The 17,039-nt window shown below is 35.8% G+C and overlaps 2 protein-coding genes across 2 annotated transcripts in view; both read left to right on the forward strand.

The window, feature by feature from the left end:
- The first annotated feature begins 7,355 nt into the window (after positions 1 to 7,355).
- cart2 (cocaine- and amphetamine-regulated transcript 2) lies at positions 7,356 to 8,346 on the forward strand. Its single transcript, XM_079859830.1, has 3 exons — positions 7,356 to 7,628; positions 7,803 to 7,886; positions 8,187 to 8,346. The coding sequence occupies exons 1-3, from the start codon at positions 7,458 to 7,460 to the stop codon at positions 8,292 to 8,294; spliced, it is 363 nt and encodes a 120-aa protein (XP_079715956.1). The 5' UTR covers positions 7,356 to 7,457; the 3' UTR covers positions 8,295 to 8,346.
- Positions 8,347 to 13,981: 5,635 nt separating this feature from the next.
- map1ab (microtubule-associated protein 1Ab) overlaps positions 13,982 to 17,039 on the forward strand; it is a 35,821-nt gene continuing 32,763 nt past the window's right edge. The window contains exon 1 of the mRNA XM_079859080.1: positions 13,982 to 14,272. Coding sequence (XP_079715206.1) covers positions 14,041 to 14,272 — 232 coding nt within the window. The 5' untranslated portion in view covers positions 13,982 to 14,040. The remainder of the gene's footprint in view (positions 14,273 to 17,039) is intronic.

A 17,039-nucleotide genomic window follows, 5' to 3' on the forward strand; every position in this document is an offset into this window, starting at 1 on the left:
TGGCCCTTCGTCTACTGAAGTCATATTTCACGAAGCTGCTTTTCCGAAAGCCATAGAGCCACACAATATGTCATGGTTTAAACACTGTTTAATGGGATGAGTATTTATTAAAGTCATTGTGTGACATATGTTAATTGCAGGATTACTTCATTCAACTTGCTGCCCTTAGCTATTAAATGTGAGTCACTGAAATAAAGAATTTATATGCAAGCTCTCATCCTTGACTTAAAATACGGCCCTCTGCTGGAAGTGCAGAAAATACATGAAAAAATAAACACCCTAGCAGCTACACTGTAGATTTACATATAAATCAAAGTCTCAGTGTTTACCATGAATATTAGTTTTATCTCTTCTCTTAGCAACATCATATTTCAGATCAGCCTATAGCAATGAAACCCCTCAAGCTCTTAAGACTTACACATTGATGTATTGAACTGAGACCATTGTACATCTATAAGATCAGTTTAATAATGAATGTTATATTTTTAATTACCCAAGAGGACCCACAACAAACAGATGTAGTGACAATACCACTTATTCTCAGGCTACATCCTACTTTTATTGTTTATGATGACGTTACTCTAATATGAAATGAATCCAAAAGGTTTCTGGAGTAAAAGCTATGATCTGCAAATCATTTTATTTAATGTACTTTGAATACAGAATGAACATTTTGATCTTTATGAATGGCACATGATCATTAATTTCATATGTTTTCAGTTTTTAAGAAAGATATCAAGCAGAGACTTATTATTTCCATCCATCCATCTTCCAAAACATTTGTCCTATAGGGTTGTGGGTTTATTTTATTTTATTTTTACCAAATCACTTGCCCTACTGTGGATTTATTTTTATTATTTTTAATTTTCTGATATCACACACATTTGAAAGGTTGGACTCCAAGATTTCTCCTTGTAACACCAAATATTTGAATGCTGTATAAGCATATTTAAAGCAAATATTTAAATATATGTCAAAATACTTAACTTAAAATAATTGATCGAGATCTAGTATAAACACATGCATATATGTGGCAAAATAAATATGCTTATTTCATATATCAAACTTAATGAATGGTGTGATTCAGGTAAATGAGGTGTAAGTACACAAAATGGTTTGAAGTTGGTTAAAAAACATATAGGGTTAATGCCCTTAAAGAAATATTAATACAAACCAATTGAACATGAAACTTTTGGGAATTCCTTGTCTTTTTGAGCAAAGTACAGGAAAATCAAGCAGTTTTCGTTGCCACTGTTGTTCTGTATTAGAGCGGATTACCCTCCCAACTATCAGCATTTTAATTGAGTATTGGGTTTTTTTCACACACCCACGTGTAAAACACTATAACAAGCAGCAGCTGTGCCCATGTGAACTTGTACATCCCGAGCACATGATGATATTCACTGGTGATATGGGAGTAGAGGATGAATCAAGAGGAGATAATGAGGCCCGGTCTCTCCCACACAGGAAAAGAGAGACCTCTACAGGGATTCATCTTCAAAGAATGGGTATGTGCTCTCGTTTTCAAACACACAAACTCATATCCTTGCATAGTTACTTGGGCCCTTGTAATTAAACACTTTCTTGCCTGAATACAACATTAAATTAAGCTTAAACTGAAAAAACAAACAGATTTTGAGCATGCATTCCACTTCAAGAGTCAAGGGCTGATATTTTACATAACGAGACTTTGCGCCATGCAGTTTAATACTTACAATATCTGCAGTATTTTGTAAGCTTCGCAGAGCTGATGATGTTACATGGCACCCATGACCAGCGCAGAAATCTCAGAGATCATTAAAAACGTGGCCTTTGAAGAGTTTCTCTATGATCTCCCTAAGTGTTATTTTTCTTTATTCTCCTCTTTAATCATGGCAGTCCTCCAAACACAAATTCCTGCCAAAGTAAATGTACATCATTTAGTAATGTCTGACAAAGCAGCTTATGAGAAAAGCTTCACTGAGGCTGCTCAAGTGATGCTCGCACCATTCTACTGACACGAAAAGTAACGCAAAACAAGATGACAAGTTAACTCCTAAGGCGCTGATAAAATCAAATTTGCTACCAGCCACTTGCATTGAGGCTGATCTGCCTGTCAGAATGAGGAATTGGGCAGATGTAGAAAACAGCTGTAAGTGACATGGCCTTTAAATTTAGGGGCCTGTAAGCACCAAGGGCTGTTCTGCCGCCCTGTCTCCTCAGGCCTGAGACATGAGAAACAGCTCTGCGGTGGCCAGTAAATACACACAACTGCTGCTAGCAAGCAAGAGAATTCAAGAAGCTTATGAGTGTTGCCTTGTGTCATTTGTCCTGTCTGTTAACATCTGCAATCTAGCAATGCAATTGACATTTGTGGTAACGAGTTTGGTTGTATAACACTTCAGATATACTATATAAAATATATATATATTTTTATAATTTAATATTTTTCTATAATTTAATTTAAAATATAAATACGTGATTTTTGATTCTATTTATGCAAGTCGTCTATATGTAATGTATAGTAGGTACTAACTATAGGTAACTCCAAGACTCAAGAAACTGGGCGCTGATCCTAATAATTTTTCCAACTTTCGCCCAATTTCCAATCTACCTTTTCTTTCAAAAATCCTGGAAAAAGTTGTTGCATCTCAGGTTCGAGCTCACCCTTTTTTTAAAAATAACCTGTTTGAAAAATTTCAGTCTGGTTTTCGTCCATTGCATACAGAGACTGCCATGGTAAAAGTTGTTAATGACCTGTTGATGGCAGCTGATTCTGGACTACTATACTTATCCTACTTGATCTGAGTGCGACCTTTGATACTATTTCCTATTAAGTTCTTCTAGATCGACTATTCTCTATAGGCATCGCTGGTGTCCCTCTCACCTGTATCTCTTCAGATCCTACTCTTCATCTGTTTCCACTGGTGTTCCTCAAGGCTCTGTTTTGGGCACTCTTTTATTAATCATTTACTTACTACCTCTTGGTTACATTTTTAGGAAATACTGTATTTGCTTTAATTGCTATGCGGACGACACCCAGCTCCAGTTGTCTTCTAAGTCCAGTTCTACTCTTCTTTCTTCTTCTCTTTTGGACTGTCAAGAGATTAAATACAGGTTTTCATGCAATTTTCTCAAGCTGAATACTGATAAAACGGAGGTTCTTCTTGTTGGCACTAAATCCAATTTGGAAAAAACCAACAGCTTTTCACTCTCCATTGATAATTCTACAATCTCCCCATCTACTCAGGTTAAGACTGAGTCTGGGTGTCGTCCTTGTCTTTTGAAAGACATGTGAACAATGTTATTCGGTCTGCATATTTCTACAGTACTTACGGAACATCAGCCATCTTCGTCCATTTCTCACATCCAATTCCACAGCCATCCTTGTACACGCTCTAGTCACTTCACGTATTGATTATCGCAACTCTCTCCTTTTTGGGTTACCTCACAAACTTCTTCATAAACTTCAGTTGGTCCAGAACTCAGCTGCCTGTATAATTGCTAGAACCTCCTCCATTGAGCATCTCTCCTTTTCTCTATCATTTACACTGGCTTCCTGTTAAATATCGAGTATCGTACAAGATTCAGCATCTCACTTTTAAAGCTCTTCACAATCTTGCACCCTCATATCTTTCCGATTTGCTTCATAAGCATATTCTTAGATCTTCTTCATCTGTTTCCCTTGTTGTACCGTCTGTTCGTTTATTCACCATAAGGTCCAGGGCGTTCAGCTGTGCTGCTCCTTCTCTTTGAAATTCTCTTTCACAATTTATAGTCAACGAGAAAGAAATTGTCTGACTACTTTTAAATCCCATCTTAAAACTTATCTATTTAAATTACCTTTCTCTGATTAATATTAAATTATGTAATATTAAAGAGCTTTTTTTTGTTGCCTTTTTTATGACTGTACGGTGTCCTTGAGTGTTATGAAAGGCACCTTTAAATAAAATGTATTATTATTATTACATTCACAATTGTGTCATTGTCTGAAATAAGCCAAAAAAAACAACCTTTAAAATCATCTGATGTTTTTTTTTTTTTTTTCTCTCTGACTGTTAGAAAGTGACATCCTATGCATTTTGAGACAGGAAGTTGAAAGTTGGGAATTTCGGTTAGAGGTTAATTTGATTCTTTCAGCAGGATGTAATTAGATGTTTAACACTATCAGGGTGCGCTTCACCTGATAAGTACCTTGTCTTGCTCATTTCTGAGGCCAGTTGTTTTGTGGTGTTGCCTAATGATCAATGGGCAAATCAATTGGCTGATTTTTTTCTCTCTCCCCCACAGGACTTAATTTTGACTGTCACATTGATAAACGAAACAGTGGAAGTGGAATGCCTGAAGTCTGTGTTTAAAACGGACACAATAGCCTACTGGCCAATTTGTTCACATTCAGTGACTGTCACTTTATGATAATCTTACATGATTGTGTTAAATGCACGATTAAGAAATAGTCCCGATTTTCCTTTCCGCAATAATGGATATGATGCACTAACGAATTAATAGCTTGTGAAACATTTAACATGCTTCGTTGAACTTCTTTATGACCGGGTTGATTCCAAACAACCTGTAATAACCACAATTGTAATTCCTGTCCTGTCTTTAATAAACAGCAGCAGGTTTGTCATATTGCAACAAAAGTATTACACTATAGGATGATAAGTAGGAAGTTAGCTAGTTGTTTAGGATAGGAACAAGCAAAGCGACCAGTCATAAACGGAACAGTGCTTACCTCATGAAATATTTACGCGCTATTTACAGTAACAGAAAAGTTCACGCGCTGTATTTCCTTCCAGCGTTTGAGGGGGGGGGAACCATTAAAGGAAAACGCGTAATTTGTAAGATGTCGTTTTTATAGTTTTACTAAAGTCTGTTTAGGATAAACTACATTAAGGATTGTGCCCAACTGACACGTAGTTAATCGGGTCGCGTGATATGTTCGTGAAATCAAGGATGAATCGCGAACATGCAAAAAGACTGATACTGTGAAACAGATATGGGTTAACTATTTTAAGTGTGAAAAACCAACGTGTACCCTACAAGTGTATAATTCTAACCAACCAATCCCTCTAATTTGTGGGGTAGTCCTAGCAGGTAATGGTTTAATTTAATCTTGATGCGACACTCACCCGTAGCCTATGGTGCAGGAAACCGTCCTCGATCAGGATTACTTACTTGGCTAAATCACGTTGTGCGTCACCTTTAACCTGCTGAACATAGCTCATTTATCGTTTATAAACTGTAACCATGAATTCAGATGTCTTTGCACTTTTCTCAATGCATAAATTACAGAGAGACTGATAGGCTAATCATGGGAAAAAGCATGGGATGTGTCAAACACTGCAGGGGTTATGGGACTGGGGATGAAGTTTGCGAGGTTGAGGCAAATGGGGTTTTTGGAAGACGTGCAGACGTGGGCAGACATAAGCGGATCCCAAGGAGACAAATGGGAATCAAATCATGCCCCATAGCGAAGACCGAATATGGCAGTGGAACAAGGGTAAGATTTTAAACCCCTTAACTCAACACTCACTGCAGTGCTAAAAATAGCTGAAGGTCTGTGCACTTGCTGTGAAAACACCCTGTTTCCAAGGCCTTGGGCAAATATCACTGGCAGATTTTTGATTTATGTGATTTTAACATCTGAATAGCTAGTTGATGGATGACGACCATCCTTTTGATGATAAACTGTCAATATTCCATGGTTGTCCGCTTTAATATGTGAAAGACCAAAAAATGGTCTTCAATGCCCATGAACTGGACAGTATACTTCTAGGTAAAGCTAGTTAAATGCTTGCCAGACTATAAGCATCCAGATAAGAGAGATACTGAATGTTGTGATATTTAGTGATATTGAAACCATACATGTGCACGCAAATTTCTGATTCTTCAAAATAAGCTTGTCTGGTGGATATATTTTTAATGGGAGTTCAGGAACATGTTATGAAAATGGTTTTCATTCACCCATAACCTCTATTTCCGATCCAGTCCTGTTTGGAAAGAAGAACGAGTTTGCTCACCACTGTTTGATTTATGACCTCATTGACAGGGGTTATGGGCCAATTCTTTCCAGCTTATTATTATTATGGCATCCATTTTCATTTAGAAGGATGAGAATTTTGCAACAAAATTAAATATGGAAGTGAAGTTTCCCTGTGAACACACCCCAGTCTGTGTTTTTTAAAAGCTTTTTATGGACCCAGGAGATTTTGGTGTGTTTGCCATTGATCGGTTATTTTTTTATATGAATGTGGACTAAGTAGAGTGAGTCATATGCCTCACATCCATTGTCAAAGTGTCCTGTTGGGAAATTAAAAACCATCACCTTTGGATATAACGCTTGTACGGGTTAATCCCAGGCAAATATCTTACAGGAAACGTATTTTATTTCCACAAATGAATGTAACACCTTAACTATGAGATGTATTCTCCAAATTAATGTGAATGTTGTCAGGCAGAAATGATTTGATCTGCTGATACACAAATTGCCTATCAAATTCAACCGCAAAATAATTTCCTCTACATGTGACGTCACAGATGGGCAAAAATATTAGCCTATTACATCTACCCAAGTAAAAAGCCTTCCATTGGAAAACTATTTTTTTCTCCTTGAAATAAAAAAACCTTATTCACCTCCCAGTGAGGCTTAGACGAGTCTAGACGTGCTTGAGTAGTTGGGTGTCACTTTCAGAGTGCAGATGGCTCTTGGCTCCTTGCAATTAAACATATAAATGAGAGCATTATTCAGCTTTTCTCAAATCACTATTAAGCAAACTTCCTCTTCAAATGATCACTCTTCAAATATTAGAATGTTTTTGAAGTTCTCATTTGAAGTTACTGAGAAGTTTAGGCATTGAAATGCTAAATAAAGCAAATATCACAAATTTACTTTATGCAGCCACATAATTTCAAATAATAGTCATTAAAATATAGGGTGGTAGATAGATAGATAGATAGATAGATAGATAGATAGATAGATAGATAGATAGATAGATAGATAGATAGATAGATAGATAGATAGATAGATAGATAATACATTTGAATTGACATGTATATAAATATTCATACAAAGTCTTATGCAATCAGTCTTTAATAGCTATGCATGCCCAAAAATGTTCAAAAGCTGCGCTTATACAATCCTCAGCGCCTGCAGTATTTTCATCTGCTCCTCACCACTGAGTCAAAACACATAGACGGATGTGTCCTTAGTGAAGTTGAAAACATAACATTCCGGGGGCAACATTAACGCATTTGATGACTTGTCTCCAGCGCATTTACGCAATGAATGATCGCGCTTACGTGCGAACGAAATCAATGATAAAGGCGGGGCGACAACAGATCACATAAATGCATGCACTTTGGAGCACATAAAAGGGTGCAAGGCTGTTGAGATGGTTTATTTGCGCCAAAACTTTTAACAGAGACGTACAACGACGTTGCTCGCTCAAGTGCCAAAGCTCTCTCCATTCAGGACCATGGAGAGCTCCAGTCTGAGGACGCGCATGGCTGTGTGCGCGCTGCTGCTCTGCTTGTTGACCGGAGCCAGAGCGAACGAATCTGAGCCGGAGATAGAGGTGGAACTGGACACGAGAGCCATCAGAGACTTTTACCCCAAAGACCCAAACCTGACAAGTGAAAAGCAGCTTGTGAGTAATTCATCTTTTTATTGCGCAATAGAAAGCTTAACTTAGACAACATCGTCTATTTACACAAAAGTGCCACAACTTTTAATAGTTTTTTTTATGTGAAATATTATATTGCCATGTTTTTAAAGAGATTTGACTGAAGGGACTGAATAGAAACATGTTTTGTCAAACCAGCTCGGGGCTCTGCAAGAAGTTCTGGAAAAGCTGCAGACGAAACGAATTCCACCTTGGGAGAAGAAATTTGGTCAAGTTCCCATGGTATATTTCTATTATACATTTTAACATTGCGTATAAGTGCGTGTTGCTTGTGCTGGCGACATTGGTCATTGCGCAACATTGGTACTGTTGCATGGATATTGTCTTGGCTGTTTTTATATATGTTCATCATTTAATAAAACATCGATTTGCTTATCAATAAACAGTATTTGTTAGATGAAAATTCCTATTATTGTATGATCCACTACGTGTATCCAAGTCTTTACCGAGTGCGCTTTTACGCAGTGACTCAAATGCTGTTATGGCAAAAGTAACATGATCTCTCCTGTTTTCTCTTGCTAGTGTGATTTGGGGGAGCAGTGCGCGATCAGAAAAGGCTCGCGAATCGGAAAGATGTGCGATTGTCCGCGCGGAGCTCTCTGCAACTTTTTCTTGTTAAAGTGTTTGTGATGAAAAACACACATTCCGGAATGGATTGTCATGAGATTGAGGGAATCCATATGCATTATATATCATAAATAACTACAATTTTATTTATATTAATATTTTTTTAAGTGAAGAGACTGAAGACACTGACGCAAAGTTGTAAAGAAATTGTTCTTCAAATATTTGTGATGTAAACATGTGATACTGTCATATTTAATGTTAATCTGCTGTTTTGTGCATTAAAGTGCAAACTTGTTTTGTAAAATTGTATGTGGATCAGTTGCCTACTTCTACATTTGCATAATATGGAAAATGTGATTATGTTTTTGATAAAAAGACAATAAAAATTATTTTAAAGACCACTTTTTGCCATAAAACTTTAAAATATAGCCTATACTGATTTATAAAGGATTATTCAAATGATTGGGAAAGTTCTACGAAAGTAAAACTAAATAAATAAATAAAATAAAATAAATAAACTGAATGTGATCCATACACTCTGCACAATTAGTTGATATTTTTTACATTTTTGTTCAAATACTGGACAGCAGTGTTTTAGGATGGCAGCGTCCAGATAAGAATAGGATTAATAGAGTCTATTGCCCCTTTATAGCTGGACTCACCTCCAAAACATTAATGAGGTTTAGTTTCCATATTCCATATTCAGATTCTGTAAAATGAATGAATAATAAATAAATAAATAAATACGTACATACATATATATATATATATATATATATATATATATATATAGGCTACATACATACATACATACATACATATGCATACATAAGGCACATACATAAAAAAAATTCGCATTGTGTAAACAAATCAATTCTTCAACTTTTTCTACAGTATTTATTTTCATATTTGTTTCATATTATATTTAACTAGGCCAATAAAAGGATACAAAATGCAACTGCATGTCCACAGGAGAAGCATACAAATATGTAGGTAAGGAAAAAAACAATAGTTAGAAAATAATAATAGTGGATAATTTCCAAATAGCTTACAGCATAAAGTTGCACCAGCACTGTAAAAAAATTCTAACCTCTCCAAGTCAAAATTTTCTAGTGACTGGTCACATCTAAATTTTTAAATTGGCCCAAGTAAAATTCTTGTTGCAATAGTCTGTTAACATTGGCTCAATGAGAAATAATACGTCAGACTAATTGAAAAATTTAGATGTGACCAGTCACTAGAAATTTTTGACTTGGGGATGTAATTTTTTTTTCACAGTGAGGATAAGCATGTTGTCATTCAATCTGTTACAGACCTGAAAATACTTCTCTATCCTTTGCCTGTAAGTGCTTTATTTACCTCTTCTTTCTCTTTTTGGAATCAATTAGTTGCTACTTGCTCAAAACAAAAGCTAAACAATGTTCTGACCATGTTCAGACTTCTTTGCTTTTGCATAGCTGTCTCTACTAGCGAGGTCTTAGCATACAAGTCAGAGTCTGATTGTTGTGATCAAAGTCTTCAAAAGGAATCCATAATGTAGTTCAAAGCCAATGGGGGAACATAAGTTGATAAAAAAAAAGTTAAAAATGCTTGACTCTCGAGTTCAATATTCCCTCTGACTTGTTCAAATTATGTCAAAATTTAATGAACATGAATTGGCGTCTTCGCAGAAAGGAGCTGCAAATCAATATTTGAAGTGCCTTGCTTTGACTCAGCTGTCCAGAACTATTTCAGACAGACAATTTGATCTTATGGTTATTTGATAAGTTGTTATTCCCAACACAGGCTACATCCGTCCTCACCTTCTTTAAGGTGCTTATGTGTGCCTTAAGACTTATTGCTCGGCTTTGTCACTGATGCCACAAATGTATGCTGCTCCCAAGACCTCTTTTGCAGATCAATATTTCATCATTTTTGGAACGAAAAAAGGGTGTGATGTTGCCCCCTAGAGACATAAAAGAAAAGTTGGGCCAGGCTTGAAATGGCTTTGAAAAGCTGAATTACTTCTACCTTGTCCTTGAATGGATTTCTGCTGCTGTCAATGTGGAGGATTGAAAATGTTCATACCTGTAATCACTGGGTGATTGTGAGGTTAATTGAATGGCCACATAATCAAGACAGTAACCGCTAGGAGATTATGCTTCTTGTATGAAACTGACATTGGCAGAGCTCAGTTATTTGCTCAGTATTACTAAGATTCAATTTCAGAAAGAACAAATTTGGTCTAAGATCTAATATGGTTAGATAGCTCTGAGGAATTTTAGTGAAGCTTAACATAAGAAGTAGGCTATATTATATTAAAGAAGTATAAATATAATATAACATATATTTGACAATTTAAATGACTATATTTAAAGCTTGCCTTAGCTCGATTCAAAACAGTAAGCTTGTAATAATGTTTTTAATCCCAGTGGTACTGGTGGATTTCCGCGGGAAATTCGAGCATGTCTTTGCGTCATTACGTCACATCTATACACATAAAGAAGATGTCCCGGCTAGTAAGCTATATTGTGTGTGAGGATGTTGGAGGTGGAGATTTATAGCCTTTTCTCACAGCACTTGATATAATTAAACTTATCAATTTGATGGCGGATCCAGAAAGGTTCAAACGACAATCACCAGTGACAACTGGAGATTCACCCGTTGTAAAATGCAAAAGACTTCGGACTTCGGATCGGCTACAGAAAAAAAGAGTGCAACCGGGCCCATGCGAAAACATAGATAAACATCGGAAGGGCTTTAAAGGTAAAAATTAGATTATATTCCAGTTTTAAATATGCATCTGATTACAGATACGTGTGTTTGTATTTCAAAGAGAACCGGTTCTAAGGAGCATTAATTTGTTGGTATGACAATTAGAAATGGACAGAAATGGAAACTGAACTACAGGTAGCCCTAATACACATTAAATGTAGTCACGCAGTGCTGATGTTGTTAACATTAACAATTTGAGAACAAAGTATAATTTGCACAGTTTGGCGTGATATGATAAAGCAATGGTTAGATTTAATGTGTTTTAAATGCATTTTTCCCCTTAGTTGGTCAGAACAAAAGTGGATGTTACTTATTTGTTCAGATGACATTTTCTGGTGAAAATTCTTATGTTGGTCATACTTCCAAAAAATCTGTGATTGCGAATGACAGTATCCACACCGGCGCAGTGACTGACAGCCGCATATTCTCCTCAAAACATTGGATTCATCCGCGCTGTGCCGTGCCGAGGCACAACCCACATAAAGTAGATAATTCCGCGAATAACTGCAATTGCAGATTTCGAACAGAGATGGCGACAAAGAGGAAAAACTACGGACTACTGCTTTAAAAATACATTAATAAATATGATTCAAATATTTTAAATGATTATTTAATAATTTAATATTTTCATGAAACATACAATAAAATATAATAAATAAAATATATGTAAAATAATTATCTTTAAAATAAAACAAAATAAAATAATAAAGGATTCAACTGCATGTGCCACTGTGTTTAGGTGACACATTGTTATTGTTTAGGAATTCTTAGCAAATTTTGCACTTTTTCATTCCACTAATGTTGAGATTCAGGTTTGGACTTCAAGCGCAACCTTCAGATGGCTTGCTTTGCTAATTTCTGTCTGCTTGCATTCTGCGCCTTTTTCCAATAGCTTGCAGCTACAACAATTTAGAACTTAATATAAATTACATGTAAAATACATCAATAAATATTATAAAAAGTGAAATAAATCAATATAAATAATAACATATTTTACCATATTTAAATGTATTATTTTTATTTTTATTGGAACTTAATACAAATCATATGAAAATATGCAAATGAACATTATAAATAAAATAAAAATGAATCAGTTATTATTTATATTTTTATATTATATTTTATATTTCAAATACAAATTTCACTGATGTTGAGATTCTCCGATGTTGGACCTATAAGCACAAACTCCATGACTTACCTTGATCAAATCCTTCTGCTTGCATTCTGGGTGAGCCGTTCTAGTTACTATCCAATATGACAGATTGCAGCCAAAAATACCAGCATTACCTGATGGATCATAGAGTAGGACTGCAATGTCATCCTACCTGTCGTCTGGATTTCTGAGGTATTTGCTCTTCAGCTTATGTGAAAAACTGCCAGATCCATTTCAGCTCATCAGCTCAGCATCTAAGTTAGGGCAGTAGTGGCCAAACAGCTACATTTTGGACTTGTCAGTAAAGTGTCTACTTTAAATCCCAGAGGTGCTGAGGAGCTGAGGAATCAGACAACAATTATGGAGTCATTGAGGTTACAAAATTGTTGACGCACTGCTTTGTCCAAACAAAGCATTTATGTTTATTGTATCTGATATGTCTGTTCATTTGTAAATGCATTATAATAAATGACAAACAACAATTACTGTTATAAAACTATTCAGAAATGTGAGTACTGCACTTGTCTATTGAGTCCAGCAGAGTGCAGTATGGGCTCATTTCTATTAGACTAACAAACTGCTGACTCACTGGAAAATCCAGCCCAAGACCAGACAGGTGCTTCTGCATGCAAACTCACCTTCAGAGGGAAAGCCCAAGCTCTTATTTATTTATTTTCATCGCGTCTCCCTCCTTTTCTCTCTCTGTTTTATATCGTTAGTTGCCTTACACTGACATTTAGGAAATGTGTGATGTATGCAGCTTTAAGGATGAATGAAAAAATACATTTAGAGGTCATTCCTTACACCACTCGGACACACATGTGTCTATTCACTTTTCTGTGGTGTATTTTAATTTGTTTTTGTCATTTAATCCCAGCTAACCATATTTGGTTCCCAAGAACGTTCCGAGAACGTACGTTTTGGAACGTTTGTTTTTGGTTAGCCAAAGGTTTTGTGACAGAAATATATCTTCTTATAGGTTTGCAGAACGTTCCTCTAACCTTCCCGTAATGTTCATAGAACGTTCCCTTAACGTTCTAATAACCCCACTTCATCATATATAATTGTACATGCCATGCAGATCTCAAAGGATTAAAGTAAGTCAGTCTATTATTAGTATTATTTCACACATCACCGTCTTTTGACTGATAATATTAATAATTATGATAATAATAAAGGAAACGGACAATTTCACACAAAATTGTGTCAAAAATGCCAGTATCTGGGAGTATTCTGGTAAACATAATCGGTTATGGCTTAAGAAAGTAAACAGTAGAGAAAAACAAGGCATGTGTGTCAGTGCATCAGGCTAAAGTGACAGCATTTCTTCTGCTGTCTGTGTTTCTTATGATAATCAAACAACAAAGGACAAAGAAAAAAGCACTGAATAACTGAACTGAATAACTTTAGTTAATCTATGTTTAATTTATACAGTGAAGACTATCCAGTGTTATTTTACATTTGATTACTTTATTTAATGTCCTGAAAACTACTGTTATTGTTAAAGTTAATGTTATCTATAATATATATATATATATATATATATATATATATATATATATATATATATATATATATATATAATTACATTTCTGAATATATCAAAATACATTTTTATAAGAATCGAATTGCCTAATTATTTAAAATTTCATTGTTGAATGTTGAATTAACTAATTATATGTAAAACCATTGTCCATTGTAACACCAGGAATAATGAAACCTTATTAAACAACAGTTAAATTACAGATGAATATGACATTTTTTGGCGTCGAGCGTGACATCACACAGCTGCATGGTCTTTCGTCCAATCACAGGCAGGTAAACAGCGCCTGGTTTCGCCTGGTGTCAGCAGCAGCCCTCCCGGTCTTAACTCTGCAGACAGGGCAGGTGGCAGCAGTTGTCATGGAGATAACTGCGGGCCTGGCGTCGGCTCCAGGGGTTGTTTCCATGGAGATCCCGCCCCGAGGACGAGGTACGCTGGCAGCGGTGGAGGAGGACGAGGACCGCGAGCAGTTTCAGCATCCCCGCCGCCGCGGCCCGACCTCACGCCAGGGAAACTTTTACATGCTCATAGTGATCGGTGAGATCGCGACAGAGCATCAGCTGCACGCCGCCAGACAGCACATAGAGCGCGGTGAGCCTTATTGAAAGCATGCCTCTTCTGACAATAAATATGCCTTTATTAGAATATTTTTTTTCTCTCAGAATTTAAAACACGTTTAAATATGTACCCATGGAGAATTATGCCAGATAACGAGTATTTATCCTTGTATTTATATTAATTAATTATGGGATATTGTTTAAAATAAATCTTAGAAATGTCTTGCATACTTCATCTAACTTCATTTAACGCAAGTTTACAGCTAGGCTATAGACTGCATACTTCGCTGCGGTGGACGTGTTCATTTAATCATGGACGTTTCTTCAGTCCAATCGACGCTGCATATTTCCAAATCATTCCCAAAGATATAATTTGCTTAATTGAGCATAATTAAGGACAAATTACACATCTCTTGTCTTCTGTACTTCTTTTGAGCGATATAATATCCAATGAGACCATTATTGCATACTAGTAAGATCAGCACACTGCGGCGACCTCGCGTGACTGCACTGAGCACTGCGCCATGAATTGTGCATTTTTAGATGAAATTGATGAAGCTGCAGTTTTTAAGGTCGGAGATCTCATGATATTATTGCTGTTTCAAATGTTTTTTATTTACCAGTATATTTTTGGGCACGTGTTTAAACTTACTATAGGGCTGTGATTAATATGACAGCAGATGTTGTTTATCTTTTCAAGTATAGGCTAAACGAGTCAGTGAAAAGGTGCATTCAATAGAATCATCTTCATGAACATTTGTGACCCAGGACCACAAAACCAGTCACATGGGTCAATTATTGGAAAAGCTGAATATATAAGCTTTCCATTGATGTATGGTTTGTTAGGATAGGACAATATTTGGCCGAGATACAACTAATCTGGAATCTGAGGGTACAAAAAAATCTAAACATTGAGGAAATCGCCTTTAAAGTTGTCCATTTATGTTCACGACTGTGCTGCATTCACTCACAAAAATAAATGTTTTATATATTTACGGTAGGAAATGTACGAAATATCTTCATGGAACATGATCTTTACTTAATATCCTAATGATTTTTGGCATAATAGAAAAATCGATAATTTTGACCCAAACAATGTATTGTTGGCTATTGCCACAAATATACCTGTGCGACTTGTGACTGGTTTTGTGATCCAGGGTCACATTTAAGCTTGTGTATAATGAACAGTTTGAAAATTTTAGCCCTTTAGCTCTTGTTGTATGATATAGGCTAGATATAGAATTGTCAAAGCAACTGAAACACTGTATTATTGTAGAATTATTAAAACATATTTGTTTCCGACCAGGAATTTCCATAATTTTTGCATGATTTTCATCTCTGATTTATTCATCTGTAATTACATTCAAAGTGGCCCAAAATCACAAGTACTTTAAAATCAGCAAATTAATGTAACATTTCAATTTTAGTGTGTTGAATTATTTTCACTGTGCACATATCATGTAACTATAGTTTACAGAAAATACATTCAATTTAAAAGTACAAAGTTTTCATCATATGGCATCTATTGATTGCTGTTTTTTTTATTTTGTTTTATTGTAACTCCTTTGCTTTAGTACTCTAAAATATGTTTATCTGGCAACTTTTGTTGTCATAAAAATGTGGCTTTGCTAAATTACTAGCTGCTAGCTAGTACTACTAGCATTTCTTCCAATGAACATGAAGCTTAACTTTTGAGTGCAAAACCGCTCATAAGTCTATAAGTTATATAGACTAAAGTAACAAATCAGAGCTACCAGCTGCACAAACCTGAGGAACCTGTCTGTGGGCCTATTGGTTAGAGAGTCAGGATGGTAACCCGAAGGTTGCAGGTTCGATTCTCAATACTGACAGGAAATTATTGAGGTGCAAGGCACCTAACCCCCAATCGCTCCCTGGGCGCCACTGCAAAAATGCTCTGGGTTCACTACTCACTACTCCTAAAGTGTTTGTACTAACTTGGATGGTTTAAATGGCTGAGGACAAATTCCCAGTATGAGTTACAATACTTGGCCTTTACATGTCGAAAAGAAAAGAAACAACCAAATTCGAACACAATATTTAGGGTCAAATGGTAGACTTGTTACTCAGCACATTTACAATCGTGCGACATTCTCTAATGTTTGGACATTTAGAAACCTCCCATTCTTCCTGACAGACATTTAATAAGCAATTAGCAAATCGATGAGAATAAAATCAATACTGTAAGGGATGTTGTGTTTCTTTAGACTGTGTAAATCTTATTCTGAGAAAATAGAAGTATCCGTTCATCTCTGCGGTCATTACCTGTTTTAAATCCCAATGACACAGCATTTCTGAGGACAAACACTGCAGTGTTTGCAACATTTACACTTCATCTACAAAGCCAAATAGAATCTGAGGGAAACCGCCCTTCATCTGTATGAAGAAGAGATGAGGAAGGACACAGCCGAGGAGAGATAAGAGTCATAGAGTTCATTTCATTCCCTAATTCTCCAATTTACACTTTGAAGTTCAGCACAGTTGGAGCTTAAGAGACATCTGAACTTTTGGGATCTTATGTAATACTCAATGAATATTCTGAGCATAACACACTGAATCTCATGTGAAGAACTATATGGCAGATGTCTGAAAATACGGGGTTGAAATATCGAATTTAAACCTGAATACAAACAGAAGGTTTATTTGAACTGTAATCGATTAAGAAATAATTTAAATATTTGAATGATTAATATTACAAGTAGATTATTAATATTATAAATCTAATAAAAATTATTCATTTTTGAACTAACATTTTTACTCAAACTGTTATAATATATCATATT

Source organism: Squalius cephalus (genome assembly GCF_949319135.1).
Source record: "Squalius cephalus genome assembly, chromosome: 23".
Classification (NCBI taxonomy): Eukaryota; Metazoa; Chordata; class Actinopteri; order Cypriniformes; family Leuciscidae; genus Squalius; species Squalius cephalus.